At 42.5% G+C, this 13,963-nt stretch overlaps 5 protein-coding genes and 2 non-coding genes across 7 annotated transcripts; 2 read left to right on the top strand and 5 right to left on the bottom strand.

The window, feature by feature from the left end:
* Positions 1 to 46: 46 nt before the first annotated feature.
* Positions 47 to 2,109, top strand: ASPWEDRAFT_47899 (CDC2/CDK family serine/threonine-protein kinase; the record flags this gene model as incomplete). Its single annotated transcript, XM_040837027.1, has 8 exons — positions 47 to 156; positions 213 to 294; positions 346 to 442; positions 489 to 643; positions 696 to 723; positions 776 to 989; positions 1,037 to 1,231; positions 1,347 to 2,109. 8 exons carry the CDS (start codon positions 47 to 49, stop codon positions 2,107 to 2,109), a joined length of 1,644 nt encoding a protein of 547 aa, XP_040694965.1.
* A 237-nt stretch (positions 2,110 to 2,346) lies between these two features.
* ASPWEDRAFT_34810 (D-3-phosphoglycerate dehydrogenase) lies at positions 2,347 to 4,641 on the bottom strand. Its single transcript, XM_040834097.1, has 7 exons — positions 4,137 to 4,641; positions 3,778 to 4,085; positions 3,132 to 3,721; positions 3,023 to 3,065; positions 2,916 to 2,974; positions 2,783 to 2,864; positions 2,347 to 2,714 (listed from the first exon to the last, which is right to left on the bottom strand). The coding sequence occupies exons 1-7, from the start codon at positions 4,412 to 4,414 to the stop codon at positions 2,686 to 2,688; spliced, it is 1,389 nt and encodes a 462-aa protein (XP_040694964.1). The 5' UTR covers positions 4,415 to 4,641; the 3' UTR covers positions 2,347 to 2,685.
* Positions 4,642 to 4,677: 36 nt separating this feature from the next.
* ASPWEDRAFT_34809 (serine--tRNA ligase SES1) lies at positions 4,678 to 6,973 on the bottom strand. The gene is made up of 7 exons (XM_040834096.1): positions 6,651 to 6,973; positions 6,503 to 6,573; positions 6,269 to 6,430; positions 5,789 to 6,210; positions 5,648 to 5,738; positions 5,221 to 5,589; positions 4,678 to 5,166 (listed from the first exon to the last, which is right to left on the bottom strand). The coding sequence occupies exons 1-7, from the start codon at positions 6,781 to 6,783 to the stop codon at positions 4,990 to 4,992; spliced, it is 1,425 nt and encodes a 474-aa protein (XP_040694963.1). The 5' UTR covers positions 6,784 to 6,973; the 3' UTR covers positions 4,678 to 4,989.
* A 141-nt stretch (positions 6,974 to 7,114) lies between these two features.
* Positions 7,115 to 8,405, bottom strand: rhbA (Rheb family small GTPase rhbA). The gene is made up of 4 exons (XM_040834095.1): positions 8,269 to 8,405; positions 8,028 to 8,167; positions 7,833 to 7,961; positions 7,115 to 7,776 (listed from the first exon to the last, which is right to left on the bottom strand). Exons 1-4 carry the CDS (start codon positions 8,321 to 8,323, stop codon positions 7,537 to 7,539), a joined length of 564 nt encoding a protein of 187 aa, XP_040694962.1. The 5' UTR covers positions 8,324 to 8,405; the 3' UTR covers positions 7,115 to 7,536.
* A 507-nt stretch (positions 8,406 to 8,912) lies between these two features.
* On the bottom strand, positions 8,913 to 11,502 carry ASPWEDRAFT_23392 (WAPL family protein; the record flags this gene model as incomplete). Its single annotated transcript, XM_040832475.1, has 2 exons — positions 8,913 to 9,194; positions 9,271 to 11,502. The coding sequence occupies 2 exons, from the start codon at positions 11,500 to 11,502 to the stop codon at positions 8,913 to 8,915; spliced, it is 2,514 nt and encodes an 837-aa protein (XP_040694961.1).
* Positions 11,503 to 12,664: 1,162 nt separating this feature from the next.
* On the bottom strand, positions 12,665 to 12,736 carry ASPWEDRAFT_t15. The gene has a single exon. It is a non-coding gene; the product is annotated as a tRNA-Met (tRNA).
* Positions 12,737 to 12,970: 234 nt separating this feature from the next.
* ASPWEDRAFT_t25 lies at positions 12,971 to 13,042 on the top strand. The gene has a single exon. It is a non-coding gene; the product is annotated as a tRNA-Met (tRNA).
* Positions 13,043 to 13,963: the final 921 nt, after the last annotated feature.

Below are 13,963 nucleotides of genomic sequence, written 5' to 3'. Positions count from 1 at the left end.
GAATTTGGAGGTTGTCAACTGCTTCGTGCAGGTTGATTAGGAAAAAATGGTTGCCTCTTCGCTTGAACGGAGTAGCAACGGTCATACTCGATTTCATGGCTGCTCAAATATTCGTGATTTTGAGTTTCTAGGCAAGCTTGGAGAAGGAACATTTGGGTAAGTACTTTGGAATATATTATATATGTAGTTCCTATATATTAACATTGATATAGTGAGGTTTACAAGGCAAGATTGAAAAAAGACAGTTCTGTTGTTGCTTTGAAAAAAATTCTCATGCACAATGAGAAGGATGGAGTAAGAACGCTTCGATGTGTCATGGATTGTTCTAACTAATCACTTCCTCAGTTTCCTATAACTGCTCTCCGTGAAATTAAACTCTTAAAAATGCTTTGCCATCCTAATATCCTTCAACTCAAAGAGATGGCCGTGGAGAGAAGCAAAGGTTGGTGGTGAAGAAGTATTAGCAGCTTCTGCTGACATCTCGCAAGGCGAAGGACGAAAAAAGCCAAGCATGTACATGGTCACGCCATACATGGAACATGATCTCTCAGGGCTTTTGGAAAACCCAGCAGTTCGTTTTACTGAACCCCAAATCAAATGTTATCTGTTGCAACTTCTTGAGGGACTCAGATACTTGCATGGGGTAGGGCTCTTCCTGCAAATTATGTTGAGAGATAGGTTTTAACTTTTGGCAGAATCGCATCCTTCATCGTGATATGAAAGGCTAGTCCCACACACAGTGCAGGATTTGCTTCCTTAGCTGACTTTTCTATAGCTGCAAATCTGCTGATCAGCAACAAAGGAATTCTTCAGATTGCCGACTTTGGACTGGCACGGCCGTATGATGAACCGCCGCCTCAACCTGGAAAGGGCGGTGGTGAAGCAAAAAGAGACTATACTACGCTTGTTGTGACGCGATGGTATCGCCCGCCTGAGCTTCTGCTCCAGCTTCGACGCTATACAACGGCTATAGATATGTGGGGTGTTGGGTAACTCTCTCTGTCAATAATAGTGTTTTTATTACTGACATGTCTAGATGTGTTTTCGGCGAAATGTTCAAAGGAAAACCCATACTTGCAGGCAGCAGTGATCTTAACCAAGCACAGCTCATTTTCAATCTTGTGGGCACCCCCACTGAAGAGAATATGCCTGGTTGGGGTTCACTTCCAGGTTGTGAAGGTGTTAAGAGCTTTGGATATAAACAGGGAAATTTACCCGAAGCATTCAAAGGGTATAGTTTCTTCCCCAGCCCTCCTTTATTAAGCCAAACCCCCAGACCGACAAAATAAAGGAGGGTGTGTGGGAGCATGTCTTTTGATCTGGGAAAGTGTCTAACGTTGCAACAGTCAAAGCCCCACGGCTATATCATTGCTGAGCGAACTTCTCAAGCTTGATTGGCGTAAAAGAATAAATGCCATTGATGCATTAAAACACCCTTATTTTTTTAGTACACCGCTTCCAGCGCGCCCGGGTGAGCTACCTTATTTTGAGGATTCTCATGAACTTGATAGGCGAAAGTTTCGTGGACAACGAGCAATGCCTCCAGCTCCTGCAGGAGGATCAGTTGGCATGGGCCCCAACGGAGGGTGGTCTACAAATTCCGGGGCGCGAACAGGAGTGGAAAATCGCAATAGTCGCATTCCGGGTGCTGCACGTGCAGGAAAATCGAATTCTCAAGAAAGCTACGGCAATTTACGACGAACATTTGACAATCGAGTTAGTGAGATGCAACCGTCGCGAACAAGGCAAGGGAACGAAGACTTAAATCAATCTTTCCCAGGCTGGCAAAGAGAAGTTGGCTTACCACCTAAACCCCCCGTGACTGCGTACCAACCTTGGAGCGGGAATCATGGAAGAGCAGGGCGGGATAGGAGTCGTCAAGGCCGTTATGGCGGACGGCCAGATGGGAATTTGGATTCTTATGTTCCGAATTACAGCGACACTGGCGAGCGCGTTCGAGACAGGGATGTAGATTACTCAGGACTTAACACTGATCGGCGTGATGCTAGACTGGAGCAGCCAAACAGACGAGATTACCAACGTGACCACACCACCAGGAGGCGGAGTCGAAGCCCAAACGTGAAAGACTGGGGGTCAAGGCGTCGATAGAATATTGAGTGGTTGAATGAAAGAAAACATTGAACTCAGTGGTCCAATCGATGTTTTTTTGCTCTTTTGTTTGGGACGGGGTAGTGGTGTTCAACAAAATATTATGCATTGTATCATCTTTTACTTGGAATATAGTTGTTGAACAACTAATAGCACCTTTGACCACCTAGAATAAAACTAATGTCTTCCTAACTTCCCCATTGTCTGGAGCAGTTACATACCCACCAAAAAAAAAAAAAAAGAAAGAAAGAAAGAAAGAAAAAAGAAAAAAGAAAAAAAGTGAGAGTAAATCGAAACCCTATAACCGAGGCAGTATACATCATAACAAATACTTTTTCTTTTTTCTTTCCTCTACTCCCTCTCATTAGCGTAGATCCGTTGAGGGATCCTAAACCGAAGCCGGAACACACATATATTTCCTGCATTCCTTATCTTCCTTTTGTCTATTTAGAGCAAGGCAAAATTAGGTTAAAGAGAACAAGGAGGGGACAAAACGCAACACAATAATTGAGATCGATAGCTGACGATAATGACAATTTCTCTTTTGCGACGCGGTATTCACTGATGCCACAACATCTAGTACAATATGCGTGTCATAATTCGAGCTAGGTAGACATGAGGTTAGTACTGTGTGCGTGTGCATGTGTATATACAAACAACTAAGGGGACATACAGGAGAGACTTTCCAGCCTCTCATAGAGGTCTTTAATCGTAGTAGTGTCGACGTTGCTAATGTCAGCCATCAAATAGGCCACCTAGATATGGTTACTTCTGTTCTGCTCCAGCCAATAGAAATCAAAACATACATCACCTCGGCTATCCGTCATCTGCTTGTCAACATTGTGGTCGCCCAGAACCTCGTTCACTGAGGAAAGTTAGCGATGTCCGATTTTAAACCATATTTGAAACCTGCCTTTCCGCAAAACACCGGGAATATTTTGGTGAATGTAAATCACCTGTAGTCAAGTTAGCCACGGCTCCGGACATGAATAGCTCCATAGCTCCAGTAAAGGCCAACTTACCCGAGCATGATTCGGTTGATCCATGGTCAAGGAACGAAGAGCAACTTCAGGGAGATTTACAGCACCCAAAGTGGTACCTTCATTGACATATCTCACCAAAGCCTGGCCGACTTCAACACCGATGGCACTTTGAGCTTCTTCAGTGCTTCCTCCAATATGAGGAGTCAAAATCAAATTCTTGAGTGCTCGTAGATCCGCGCCCCATCCATTAAGGTCATTGTTGAAGTAATCGCCGTTCCCAGCAGGTTCATTCGGGTACACATCGAGCGCAGCTCCGGCAAGCTTGCCAGATCGCATTGCGTGAATCAGGGCAGGAATATCCACAACGCTTCCTCGGCTAGCATTGATGAGGTAGCTGCCGTTTTTCATTTGTTCGAATTGCTGCGGCCCTATCATGTTTTGGGTTTCTGGGAGCTCTGGAACATGGCATGTAACAAAATCCGATTCGGCAAGGAGTGCCTCCAAGGTTGGCACCTGGCGAGCAGTACCCAATGCCATCAGGTTCACTACATCATAGAAAATCACCGACAAACCCATTGCCTCTGCTAGTACAGATAACTGGGCACCGATGTGACCATATCCAATGATACCTGTCACCGCGCATGAGACACAATTCACAATGGCAAACATAAACATGATTACCTACCCAGAGTCTTCCCACGAACCTCCCAGCATTTGTTGCTAACTTTATTCCAAGTACCGTTGTGCATTTCATTAGAACGGTCACCAAGCTGGCGGGCGAGAGCAATAATCTCAGCTATGACTAGTTCGGCGACACTGCGAGAATTGCTGAATGGCGAATTGAAAACTGCAATTCCATGGTCTGCCGCATACTGGAGGTCAACTTGGTTTGTCCCAATGCAGAAACACCCCACGACTATAAGGTTGCGGGCTTCTTTCAATACACGAGCTGTAAGCTTAGTTTTGGACCGGATACCAATCACATGCACATCACTTTGGACATCACAGTTAGCTAAAATCTCTACTCGCAGCTTTAAAACTCACCGGATCTTTTCAATGAGTTGGTCCTCTGGGAGTGATGATTTGAGAAACTCCACTTGATAGCCTTGCTGGGTGAGAATATCTCGACCGGTCTGATTCACATTTTCTAGGAGCAAAACCTTGATGTCTTCTGTGGCGAATGGCTTCAAATGCTTTGCATTGGATAGAGGGATAATCGATCGACTGGCCAAAGCAGACCCCCCATGACTGGATGGGGATTGAAAGGAAGTGGTTGGGGAGCTAGACAACTTCATATTGATATCTTGAGCTGATGAAGCCATGGCGAAATTCTCTTGGTATGGTGAAAATATGGACCAGTTGACAAGATAAATTTGATTTACCTTGGAGGGGACAAAAAGGAAATAATATTGGGAAATGAAGACCTCTCCGGAAATCGGACCTCATCTGTAGTACTACAATTGACTCATCAGGCATAGTGGGTAGTGAGGGGCTAACTAACCTGGAACCAGTCTCTGTCTCCCTTGCTCTCACTTTTTTTTTTTTTTTTTGCCCCTCCTCCAAAAAAGTGAAGGTGCGGATAGTACGGCATATGCTGTCATACTCTGTACTAAGTACTACAGAATACATCATGTACACACGCACTAAAACCATGTGACTTAACTCCACAAAGATTATCCATCGTATAATCACATTGAAGGGTTTTCAATTCTTTTTATTTTTGATTTATAATTTTTTATAAAAAAAATTTCATTTTAATCCATTTCCTGGAACAAAGGAATTGGAGAGAAGGGTGGGCTTAGAAAAACATACATAAGATAGCTATGATATATCAGTAATGCAGGGCAAAGTGTGAATGATCCAGCAAAACTCGCAATCTATCTGCCAGTGGTGACCCTCACACCTGTAGGCCTTGCAGTTTCTTGGTGGCTTCTGATGGATCACTCGGAGGTTTGGTTGTCTGCTTTCCTTTGGCCTTGTGGGAAGTAGTGTCCTTTGGAAGTTCCTTGGTGTATGGAAGGAATTCAGGAGCTCCGGGAATATATTTTCGCAAAGGCTCCGGGACATTGAAACCCTGCACTTGTTAGCAACAAGATATCAAAATCACATAGCTAAACTCATTGCTCACATTTTCAGTTTGATAATTCTCAAGTATACAGCAAAGTGTTCTCTCCGTAGCACATAGAGTGGCATTCAGTGCATGAACATAAGATTTTCTTGCATCAGTAGCCTTCTTGGTACCGTATCGAATTTCTAGGGCCCTTGATTGGTAATCCGTACAGTTTGAACAAGAAACCAATTCCTTGTACTCGCCCTGGAATGGAAACCACGCTTCCAGATCATACTTCTTGGCCGCTGCGTTGTTAAGTGCCCCTGAAACAATGGCAACAACCTGGAAAGGAAGCCCGAGAGACCTATAAAACTCTTCCGATGTGGCCATCATTTCATCAAAAGCTTCCCATGAATTTTCGGGCTTAGTCAGAACAAACTGTTCTATCTGTGGAAAGTGAGAAACAGCGGGACAACATAAATTTTCGAACACAATCAGGCCTTACCTTCTCGAACTGGTGGACTCGGAAAATACCCCATGCATCTTTGCCATGAGAACCGGCTTCCTTCCGGTAGCATGTACTGTACCCAGCGTATCTGCCTCTCAGTTAGTTTGAATATCTTGAGGAGGGGTATCGAAACCTCACTTGATTGGAAGGTCTTTATCCTGGAGCCACTCTCCATCATGGAGCGCAGACAATGGTTGCTCCGACGTAGCAATGAGGTACTTATCAGTAGACTTATCTTCACTTTCGGAAACCTTGTACAGCTCCTCATCAAATTGCTCTAATTGAGCTGTCTTCGCCATTAGGTCCCTGAGCATGAACTGGGGGGGCTGGTTTGGCTTGTATCCTTTCCCCCAAAGGAATTCCAAGCCATAGTTGATAAGAGCAAGGTTTAGAAAAAGACCATAGCCTGTCAAGCAATATCCACGGTGACCGACAATCTTGACACCGCGCTCTGGGTCATATCCATCTAAACGAGTGAGGACCTCATGGTGAGAAAGGCAATTCCGCTTTTCCACAGCAACATTCTCCGGTGCCCATTTCTTAACAACAACATTGTCATCCTACCAAACGTTAGTAAGGCAAGGATGACTTATTCTGGCATACAGCAATGAGACTCACTTCATTGTTGCTCACAGGGACAGATTCATGAACATAATTTCCAATTGTTCGGATCATTCTGTCTCTCTGGTTTTCTTTTTGGGAAGCAATTTCCTCCGCTGCTTTCTTCTCTTTCTCCAAGCCGGCTTTTTGCTCTATCAAGTCACTTGCATCTTCTTTGCTCTGTTTACGAGTTGATATTAATTCATGCCCCGACTGCATAAAAAAATTCATAAGAAACTCCTAATTACTGACCTTCTTTTTCTTTCCAATTTCCTTGAGGAGAGCATTGAGTTGAGAGTTAATTTGCATTACTTCATACCGCGCTGTGAATGCCTAAGGATCAGTCTTCCTCCATTTGCTTTCTAACAATAATCCAAAAGCACATCAAAAAAGTACTTACCTCGACGGGCTTCCTCATACAAGGCAATCACTCCATCGACAGCATCCTCGGGAGCAGATCTTTTGCGCTGGCTCTCCTTGATTTTATTGGGATTTCCACCGCGGTCGGTAACGAAATCTGCAAGGTCCAACATTTTCGTAAGATGGTATGGGAGGCTTGGAAGAAGTAAATGCCAGCAATTCGATTCTGGTTGGAAGAGATTGCTGGTTTGTGCAGGAAATATGTGTAATAGGGTGAATACTTCGCGGGGTTCCAGTAACAATAATTAGAGGGGTAATAAAAATGGGTTGGCGCCTAGGGAAATAATAATAGTGCCTTGGTGCGTGGAAGTAAAGTAGGGAGGGGCACTCACTAAATGTTTCACATGACTACAGAGGGGTAGTTATATTCTGTACCCTGTATTCTTATCTAATTTATTATTCCATGATCCACTTCACAAGTATTGTCTCCATAATGAATAATTAGATACCTGGACCGTCTTCCGACCTATCCCAAGCTTCTCATACTCTCATTAAGACATAGTCAATGCTTTATTAAAATTTTGAGATTATCAATATGATTATTACCCTGCACCCGAATTTGACATTCATAAAAGGGGAAACAAAAGAAAGAAACATGTAAGAGGTGTACATCATATAATATGGGGAATGAGCTCGATGAAGTGAGACCACAAATGCAGGCCCAAGCTGAAGGAATTCGAAAAAGGCAAAGGAGACAGGCATTGTTATTTCAAGCGAGCAGACAATTCGTGACATGGGAATTCTAAGTAGCAACAGCTGTCCTCCTCAGAGAATAGAGCATCATTAGCAGGCTCTGGGTTATATGACAAGGATTGTTGCCCTTTGCTCATATGTCTGTAATGTCTCCCTGAATCTCCGGCTCAATGTCACATAATAGCGCACTTATTTCCCCCTGTTGGTTGTGAAGGGTTTTGTGATTTCTCAATTTCACCAATCATCAACTCAAAGGCCTTTCCCACATTGTAGTCAAGGCGAGCACTGGCCTCAGTGAATGCACAATTGAATTGCTCTCCTAATTGCCTGCCTTCATCTAGAGAGACCTGCCGTTGTTCGGATTTGAGGTCACTCTTATTCCCAACAACCACAAGAGGAACATAGTCGGCTCCCTATCATGTCATCTCAGCATTATATCAAGCATCCAGGCAGATTACCAGGTACCCACAAGATGATTTAATATTTTATCTCGAATAACCCTCACCGTGTCATAAGACTGGCGAGATGTCACCGAGTACACGATGATATAACCATGGATTCCAATGAAATGCTTGGAGTTTAGAATGCTGTATTCGTCCTGTCATCTAATTAATATTTTCCCCCTTCCTCTTTTTTTCTTTCTGGGAACATGGCCTTTACTTACTTGGCCAGCTGTATCGACAATTTCTGTTGCGAAATCTTGGCCGTTGTATTTTATGATTCGACTGAACGTATTTTCAATTGTCGGGTAATAGCTTTCTACAAAATGATGCTCCACAAAGCGAACCGTGAGAGAGGATTTGCCTAGAGATGATTAGTATTAGTGGGAAGAAGTAGATACCAAGGTTTGGTTTAAGATGGTAAATCAAGCCAAACTGCTCAACGCAGAGCAATGAAATCCATACCCACAGATCGACTGCCAACAATAGCTATTTTCCGCTGCTTAGGGGCGGCAGGCATTTTGTCACTTTTCAGTAAAGAGATGTTCAAATGATGATAGGACGGACTGCAATGTGCAGGCTGGGTGTGGTCGTTCCTTGTTCAAGCCACAGCAAAAGGATGTGTGGCGCACTGTACAGAGAACATGAAAAAACAACCTTTAGAGCAATAGCCCGGCAGCTTTAAATATCAATTAAGAAGGTATTTCGGATAATTCTTTCTAAGAGAAAAGGGGGAGGGTTGCGATGGTTGGACACGGTCAAGAAATGTGGCAAATCATTGCAAGGAGGTCTTTGCCAGTACGGAGTACGGAGAAGTACATACTTGAAGAATACCAACTCCGTGGAACAAGATTATGTCACTCCAGCTTTGGAAAATAAGGTACGAAGAACTCCGTACTTGCAGATTTCAGCTTCAAAAAGCATGGACGAAGTGTCAAATTTGTCATTTACTGTCGCAACGATATTTTAATGATTTTACAGGAAGGCTTTACTTCTAGTTTATAAAATGATTAGAAATAATGAATGATAGTAACAAATCATTTTACCCCAGAATGAAAAGAATAAAGAAAGTAAAGTTATTGAGACTGTTACTGTATACACATATTACTTTAAAAACTTGCAAGCTCTTTAACTTGACAGATGATATCTTTTAAGCGTGTTGTGAACCCAGTCATCTTATCACAACTTGTCTCAAATGGATGGTGGTCCTGCTCAACTTTTTGGTGGTAATGAAGAAATTCATCAGCTGTTGATAGGACTATTGCAAGCCCTTCTCCATGTGAAGACCCCATGACTTGCGAGCGTGCTTCGTCATTTAAACAAAGCGTTACTAAAAGTGTCGATAAATATCCAATGGCAACGTTATGATGGACTTCGAGAACAGAATGGGCCTGGATTCAGTCAGACTGTGTCGATAAAGGGGTACATACCCACTGTAAAGGAGAAAAGGTCTTGTTTATATCTTACCTTTGGGACGGTGTTAATTCCAGCAAAAAACTGTCGCAATAGCAGTTGAAGGAAGGTTGGGGAGACCGGATTTAGAAAGACGGCTCTCGATGATTCACTTTTCTCTGCCAAGTTTATAAGAGCCCCAAGAGCCAAAATCACGGTATTCAGCGAGTTGTTTTCTTCGGCAAGGAAATCCTCAGATTCATCCTGGGTTTCTGTTGTAATGATATTGACTAGCCCCTCGACTATTCCAGGCGTAGAAAACTCGCTACAAAGCGACGAATCATTGTTGGTGATATTCAGAATCACCCGAATATAAAGAGCCAAAATTGGTCGACCTCGGTCATTAAAGCCATACCAACTCATGTCAAGAAAATTGGAAAGTCGGGAAAGCGGTTTAAACGAGTCACGGTATCCATATGCCAATGTGCCTGATAGAACTGTATAGGATTCCAATATTGAAAACGCCAAGGCCAAAATATGGAAGTCTTCTGGTGACAATAGAAAATTTGCTGCCTCAGCTGAGCTTTCCACTATCAGTAATTGAACGAGTTGGTCAAGTATTATGCTGGAAACAGGTTCAATTCTGTCGCCTTTTCGAAAGTTTGACAAGGTAAGTTGAATGCATCGGAGTGCCAGGAAGCATGGGGAAATCTTCGATGACTGCGGTGGACTAAAAATTGCAGATGACAATTGTGGGATTGAATTTTGAACGGACTTTTGAACAAATTTTGATGAGCCAAATTGACGTTTTACCAGGGGCAATATATCGTCTTTTATGCCGAGTAGTTTAGGGGCTATAACCAAGAGTCTGGGCCAGAAAGAATCCAAGATTCTAGAAGGTATGGAGCGACCTGCGAAAATCAACAGATAACCGCATAAAGCAAAGGAGGTTGAGACAATATCCAGGCTACTGGTGACATGTTCCACGAGTCGCGTTTCGAAGCCGTGTTCAGAAAAGCGACGTGCAAATTGAGAATCCAGAAGTTTTATACACAACTGGACCAAACTATTGCATTTCCCAGCTCCTGGGTTGCAAGGATCTTCTATATCCTCGAACATGGAATCAACCGCGCCCCGAAAGCGAGCGTCATCCCCAGCCTGTCTTAGTTCATGAATGCTTCGAACAGGCCCACTGTCATTATTTTCATCATCATTGATGTGCAAAAAGGTACGAGGCATAATTTCAGTAGTAGGCTGTCGCTGGATAGGGTGATTTTGATCCATTGAAAATAATAAACGATCCTGACCCTTCAGTTCTCCAGAGATTTGCAAATCACCCATGAAGGATCGTTGGCGTGCATATGTAACTTTAGATCGCCGCGAATCCACAGGGATTGCAGTAGTGGACTCTTGGTTGTTGCTCGTATTGTGGAGAGTAGTACTAGACAATATTTGTCTGGGTTGCACGTATGACATATTATTTCCCTTCACTGCACTGGAAAAAGAAATCTGTGCGGAATTTGCTTCATTGTCAGAGTCAGAAATTGTTGATGGTTTTTTGACTGATTTCTTAGTCGCATCTAACGAGTCGATCAGTCTCCTTCGACTAGGCACTGTTCCCTCGTACTCTCTATTTATCTCTGGCAAGGACTGCAAGCGGGAAGTTTCTGAGCCGCCCCGATTTCGTTCAGGATGATCGTTTCCCCCAAGACTAATATTTGGAATGCAAGACCGCTGCATAGCAGAGCCTGAGTGTAATTCTATCTGGGCAGATTTCGGAATGTCGCATTTAGTACCATGCGCTGTTGATGGTTCTCGTCCACGATGTCGAGTCTGACTTGGATTTCGAGAAGAGACTCTAGGCCTCGGACGAGTATTACTGGTTTCATGACTGCCAGCAGAAACATCGAGCTGAGAGTTACCACGGACATTGCGGACGGTAGGCTTTTGGGTCGGCTGGTTTTGTGGATCAGAGACAAGCTTCCTGCGCTTTTTTTTGCCTTTCCCATGATCTTCCATCCCGTCACTAGATGGAAGGTCATATATATTTTCATCGGTGTTTTTTTTGGAACCTTCCACGCCAGAAAGCTGAGTGATTGGGGATCGAAGGTCTCTATTCTTGTTCAACTGTTGCTGCTCTTCAGTGTTGGTAACAGAGTTCAACCTGGAAGACACATCTGACTCTCCACCCTCATTGAATATTGCAGAAAATGATGAGATGCTGGATGAGTCATTTCCACAGATCTGGTCTCTGGTGGATCTTCCATAGGTCACAAGCTTCCGGCCTTTTGGTGTTCTGGGTTGCATTTTGGTCATCGGGAGTAGTGTAAGATAGCATTGGAGGGATAGGGAAAAACTATCAATCAATAAAAGTGAGGAAGGTAAGTGATGGCTGTTTGTCTCAAATAAAATCAGGTTTCAGTGTACTGCTAATCAACCTGATTATATTATCGATGCATATATAGAGGATTATGACATGTGGATCAGCTGTCTAGAAAAACAAGCATGTCATTCATTCACAATGACATAGCGAGCTGTTTCAAGTCAGATATCATGATAAGAGCATATCCAGAAATAAAAGGACCACTGTTACCTATCAAGCAGAGTCCACCTTTATTTTAGCACTTCAGGCCTTCACTGTATCAAGTTTCTTTTGGGGGAGGGGGTTCATATTAGATAGGTGTATTAAAAATCTGTACTATGCACAATTCAGTCATTACCTTAGTTTCTAGGTTGTCATTTCCATAATTTACTGAAGTATGAAGAGGTGAGTCTGAGATTGCTGTTTGAGGTTAATGGCAGTAGTACCCAAGGGGTAATGTTATAAAATATGAACTTACTGACAACGTAATACTCCGCAGTATCCACCTTTTCTCATCACTTTTTATCAAGCAATAATCTTATATCTGAAAGGTACACAATGCTTTGTGGTTGGTCAAAAATCAGGTAGGTGGTTGCATTAAAGGTGGTAGACTGTAAAAAGTACCTAAAATCAATGGTTACATGAAATGTAAAGTACACATACGTAGGGAGTACCTACAACCACCTAAGGTAAGTACCTAGCTGGCTCGGTGAATTAGTCATGAATGCGGGGAGGGGAGGGGGCGCAAACAGAAAATATTTAAAATTCAAGGCTCTAGAGCACAAATACGTAATATAGGAGTTAGTACTAACTAGCCTACGTACAGAGTTCTATTAGTATGGATCAAAGCACTAAGTAGTAGTTAAGTACATACAGTGCATACTGCTTATTGGGGCTCCCACATCCACTTGCTACATTATTTAGCTATTATTTAGTATTAGTCTGTAAGACTGTTGACCGTCCACCCCCAGGAATCGAAGTTACTGTACGCTGTATAGAGGAGTGATTGAACAACGTTTTCTTTTCTTTTCCTTTTTTTTTTTTTTTTTTTTTTTTTGTGTGTGTTTTGTGTTTTGGATTAAAAAAATAAATGAAAGAAAACCAACATAGCATGTCCTCGTTTCGATCGAGGGACCTTCGGGTTATGAGCCCGACGCTCTTCCCCTGAGCTAACATGCTGTATAATACCCAATATTTTCATAGTATCATCATTAGCTAGACTGGATGGTTATTTGGGTGCAAGTCCTGCCGACATATTAGTAGAATATTATTGGTTGACTAAGGCGGATCCTGCGGGCAGAAAGAAGGGGGGGGTGCAAACGGAGTGATAGAGAGATAGATAATTAAATTGTATCAGAATCTGCTATAGAAACAATGACACAAAAGTAAAAACAGATGTATTAGATAAGCATAAGCATGTTAGCTCAGGGGAAGAGCGTCGGGCTCATAACCCGAAGGTCCCTCGATCGAAACGAGGACATGCTAGGTCTTATTTTTTTGTCTGTTTTTAAATCTGGATCATTGCTTTTTTTTCTTGTTCTCTTTTCTTTTTTTTTTCATATTGTGTTAGTGTATAAATAAATACGCGTTTGACTTTCTTTTTCCATTTCATTTGCTTTTTTCTACTTGGTACAGAAAGCGAAGTTTGAACAGTGTCATGCACTCTAGTCTACATCTCGCTCTCTTTAATTTTATTTGCTTCTCAGCAACAATCTAATAGTAATGGTCAGATTCCCTATATCATCCTGGTCTATCTAAATATACCTAGTCGTAGTAGCTGCTTCAATCCTACTGGCAGCGAAATAAGTTTATTACTTAAATTATCAGGATTTTCTCATCGTTGTTTAACCTAAGGCAATTATGGCTATGGTGAAATGAAAAACCTCCCATCTCAATCTACATATGGAAGACACCAAAAAGAAGGAACTAAGAGATGCCTATTTGTCTAGTAGTTGACTTAAAAGAAATCACATATAAATTATCTTATGATCTGCTTAGTTTGCACAAGCTACCCCATGTAGACAGTACAGTAGATAAATGGGTAGATAATAGTACAGGACCCACCAAACATTTTAATACTTGCATGGACAACTGATAATCAATGAATCAATCGGTTTTGATATATCTAGGTAGTTGGGGCATCAGTATTATGCTGCAATCAGACTAGGCTGGTTGGCAACTACTCGACTCGAGTAGCCTGGGTAGTAGCTGAACTTCCAATCCAGCAAGACCTCATCCTGGTGCCGCTAAGTACATATCCATCTACATGGAGTATTACATATTTGGAAATCTAAAGATATTGTTTACATAGGTATTATCCACCCGGACTAGGTACTGATATTAACTGGCAAAGATATACATACCATGTCCCATTTCATAGACAACATGTGTATATAAAGAACAGAG

This window comes from Aspergillus wentii, assembly GCF_001890725.1.
Source record: "Aspergillus wentii DTO 134E9 unplaced genomic scaffold ASPWEscaffold_1, whole genome shotgun sequence".
Lineage (NCBI taxonomy): Eukaryota > Fungi > Ascomycota > Eurotiomycetes > Eurotiales > Aspergillaceae > Aspergillus > Aspergillus wentii.
The sequence above is the reverse complement of the archived record's forward strand: the minus strand, read 5'-3'. Positions and strand labels throughout refer to the sequence as shown.

What these genes read in the sequence shown, in the direction of transcription:
- ASPWEDRAFT_34810 (XM_040834097.1), bottom strand. Translation starts at nt 4,414, where the DNA reads ATGGCTTCATCAGCTCAAGATATCAATATGAAGTTGTCTAGCTCCCCA. An exon ending in TCCCGGTGTTTTGCGGAAAG is followed by an intron (nt 2,975 to 3,022) that starts GCAGGTTTCAAA and finishes AACTTTCCTCAG; the next exon opens with TGAACGAGGTTCTGGGCGAC. An exon ending in TGACGGATAGCCGAGGTGAT is followed by an intron (nt 2,865 to 2,915) that starts GTATGTTTTGAT and finishes AACCATATCTAG; the next exon opens with GTGGCCTATTTGATGGCTGA.
- rhbA (XM_040834095.1), bottom strand. Translation starts at nt 8,323, where the DNA reads ATGCCTGCCGCCCCTAAGCAGCGGAAAATAGCTATTGTTGGCAGTCGA. An exon ending in TGTTGGCAGTCGATCTGTGG is followed by an intron (nt 8,168 to 8,268) that starts GTATGGATTTCA and finishes AATCATCTCTAG; the next exon opens with GCAAATCCTCTCTCACGGTT. An exon ending in ATAAAATATTAAATCATCTT is followed by an intron (nt 7,777 to 7,832) that starts GTGGGTACCTGG and finishes ATGACATGATAG; the next exon opens with GGAGCCGACTATGTTCCTCT.
- ASPWEDRAFT_34809 (XM_040834096.1), bottom strand. Translation starts at nt 6,783, where the DNA reads ATGTTGGACCTTGCAGATTTCGTTACCGACCGCGGTGGAAATCCCAAT. An exon ending in TCCCTGTGAGCAACAATGAA is followed by an intron (nt 6,211 to 6,268) that starts GTGAGTCTCATT and finishes AACGTTTGGTAG; the next exon opens with GATGACAATGTTGTTGTTAA. An exon ending in GATAAAGACCTTCCAATCAA is followed by an intron (nt 5,739 to 5,788) that starts GTGAGGTTTCGA and finishes ACTGAGAGGCAG; the next exon opens with ATACGCTGGGTACAGTACAT.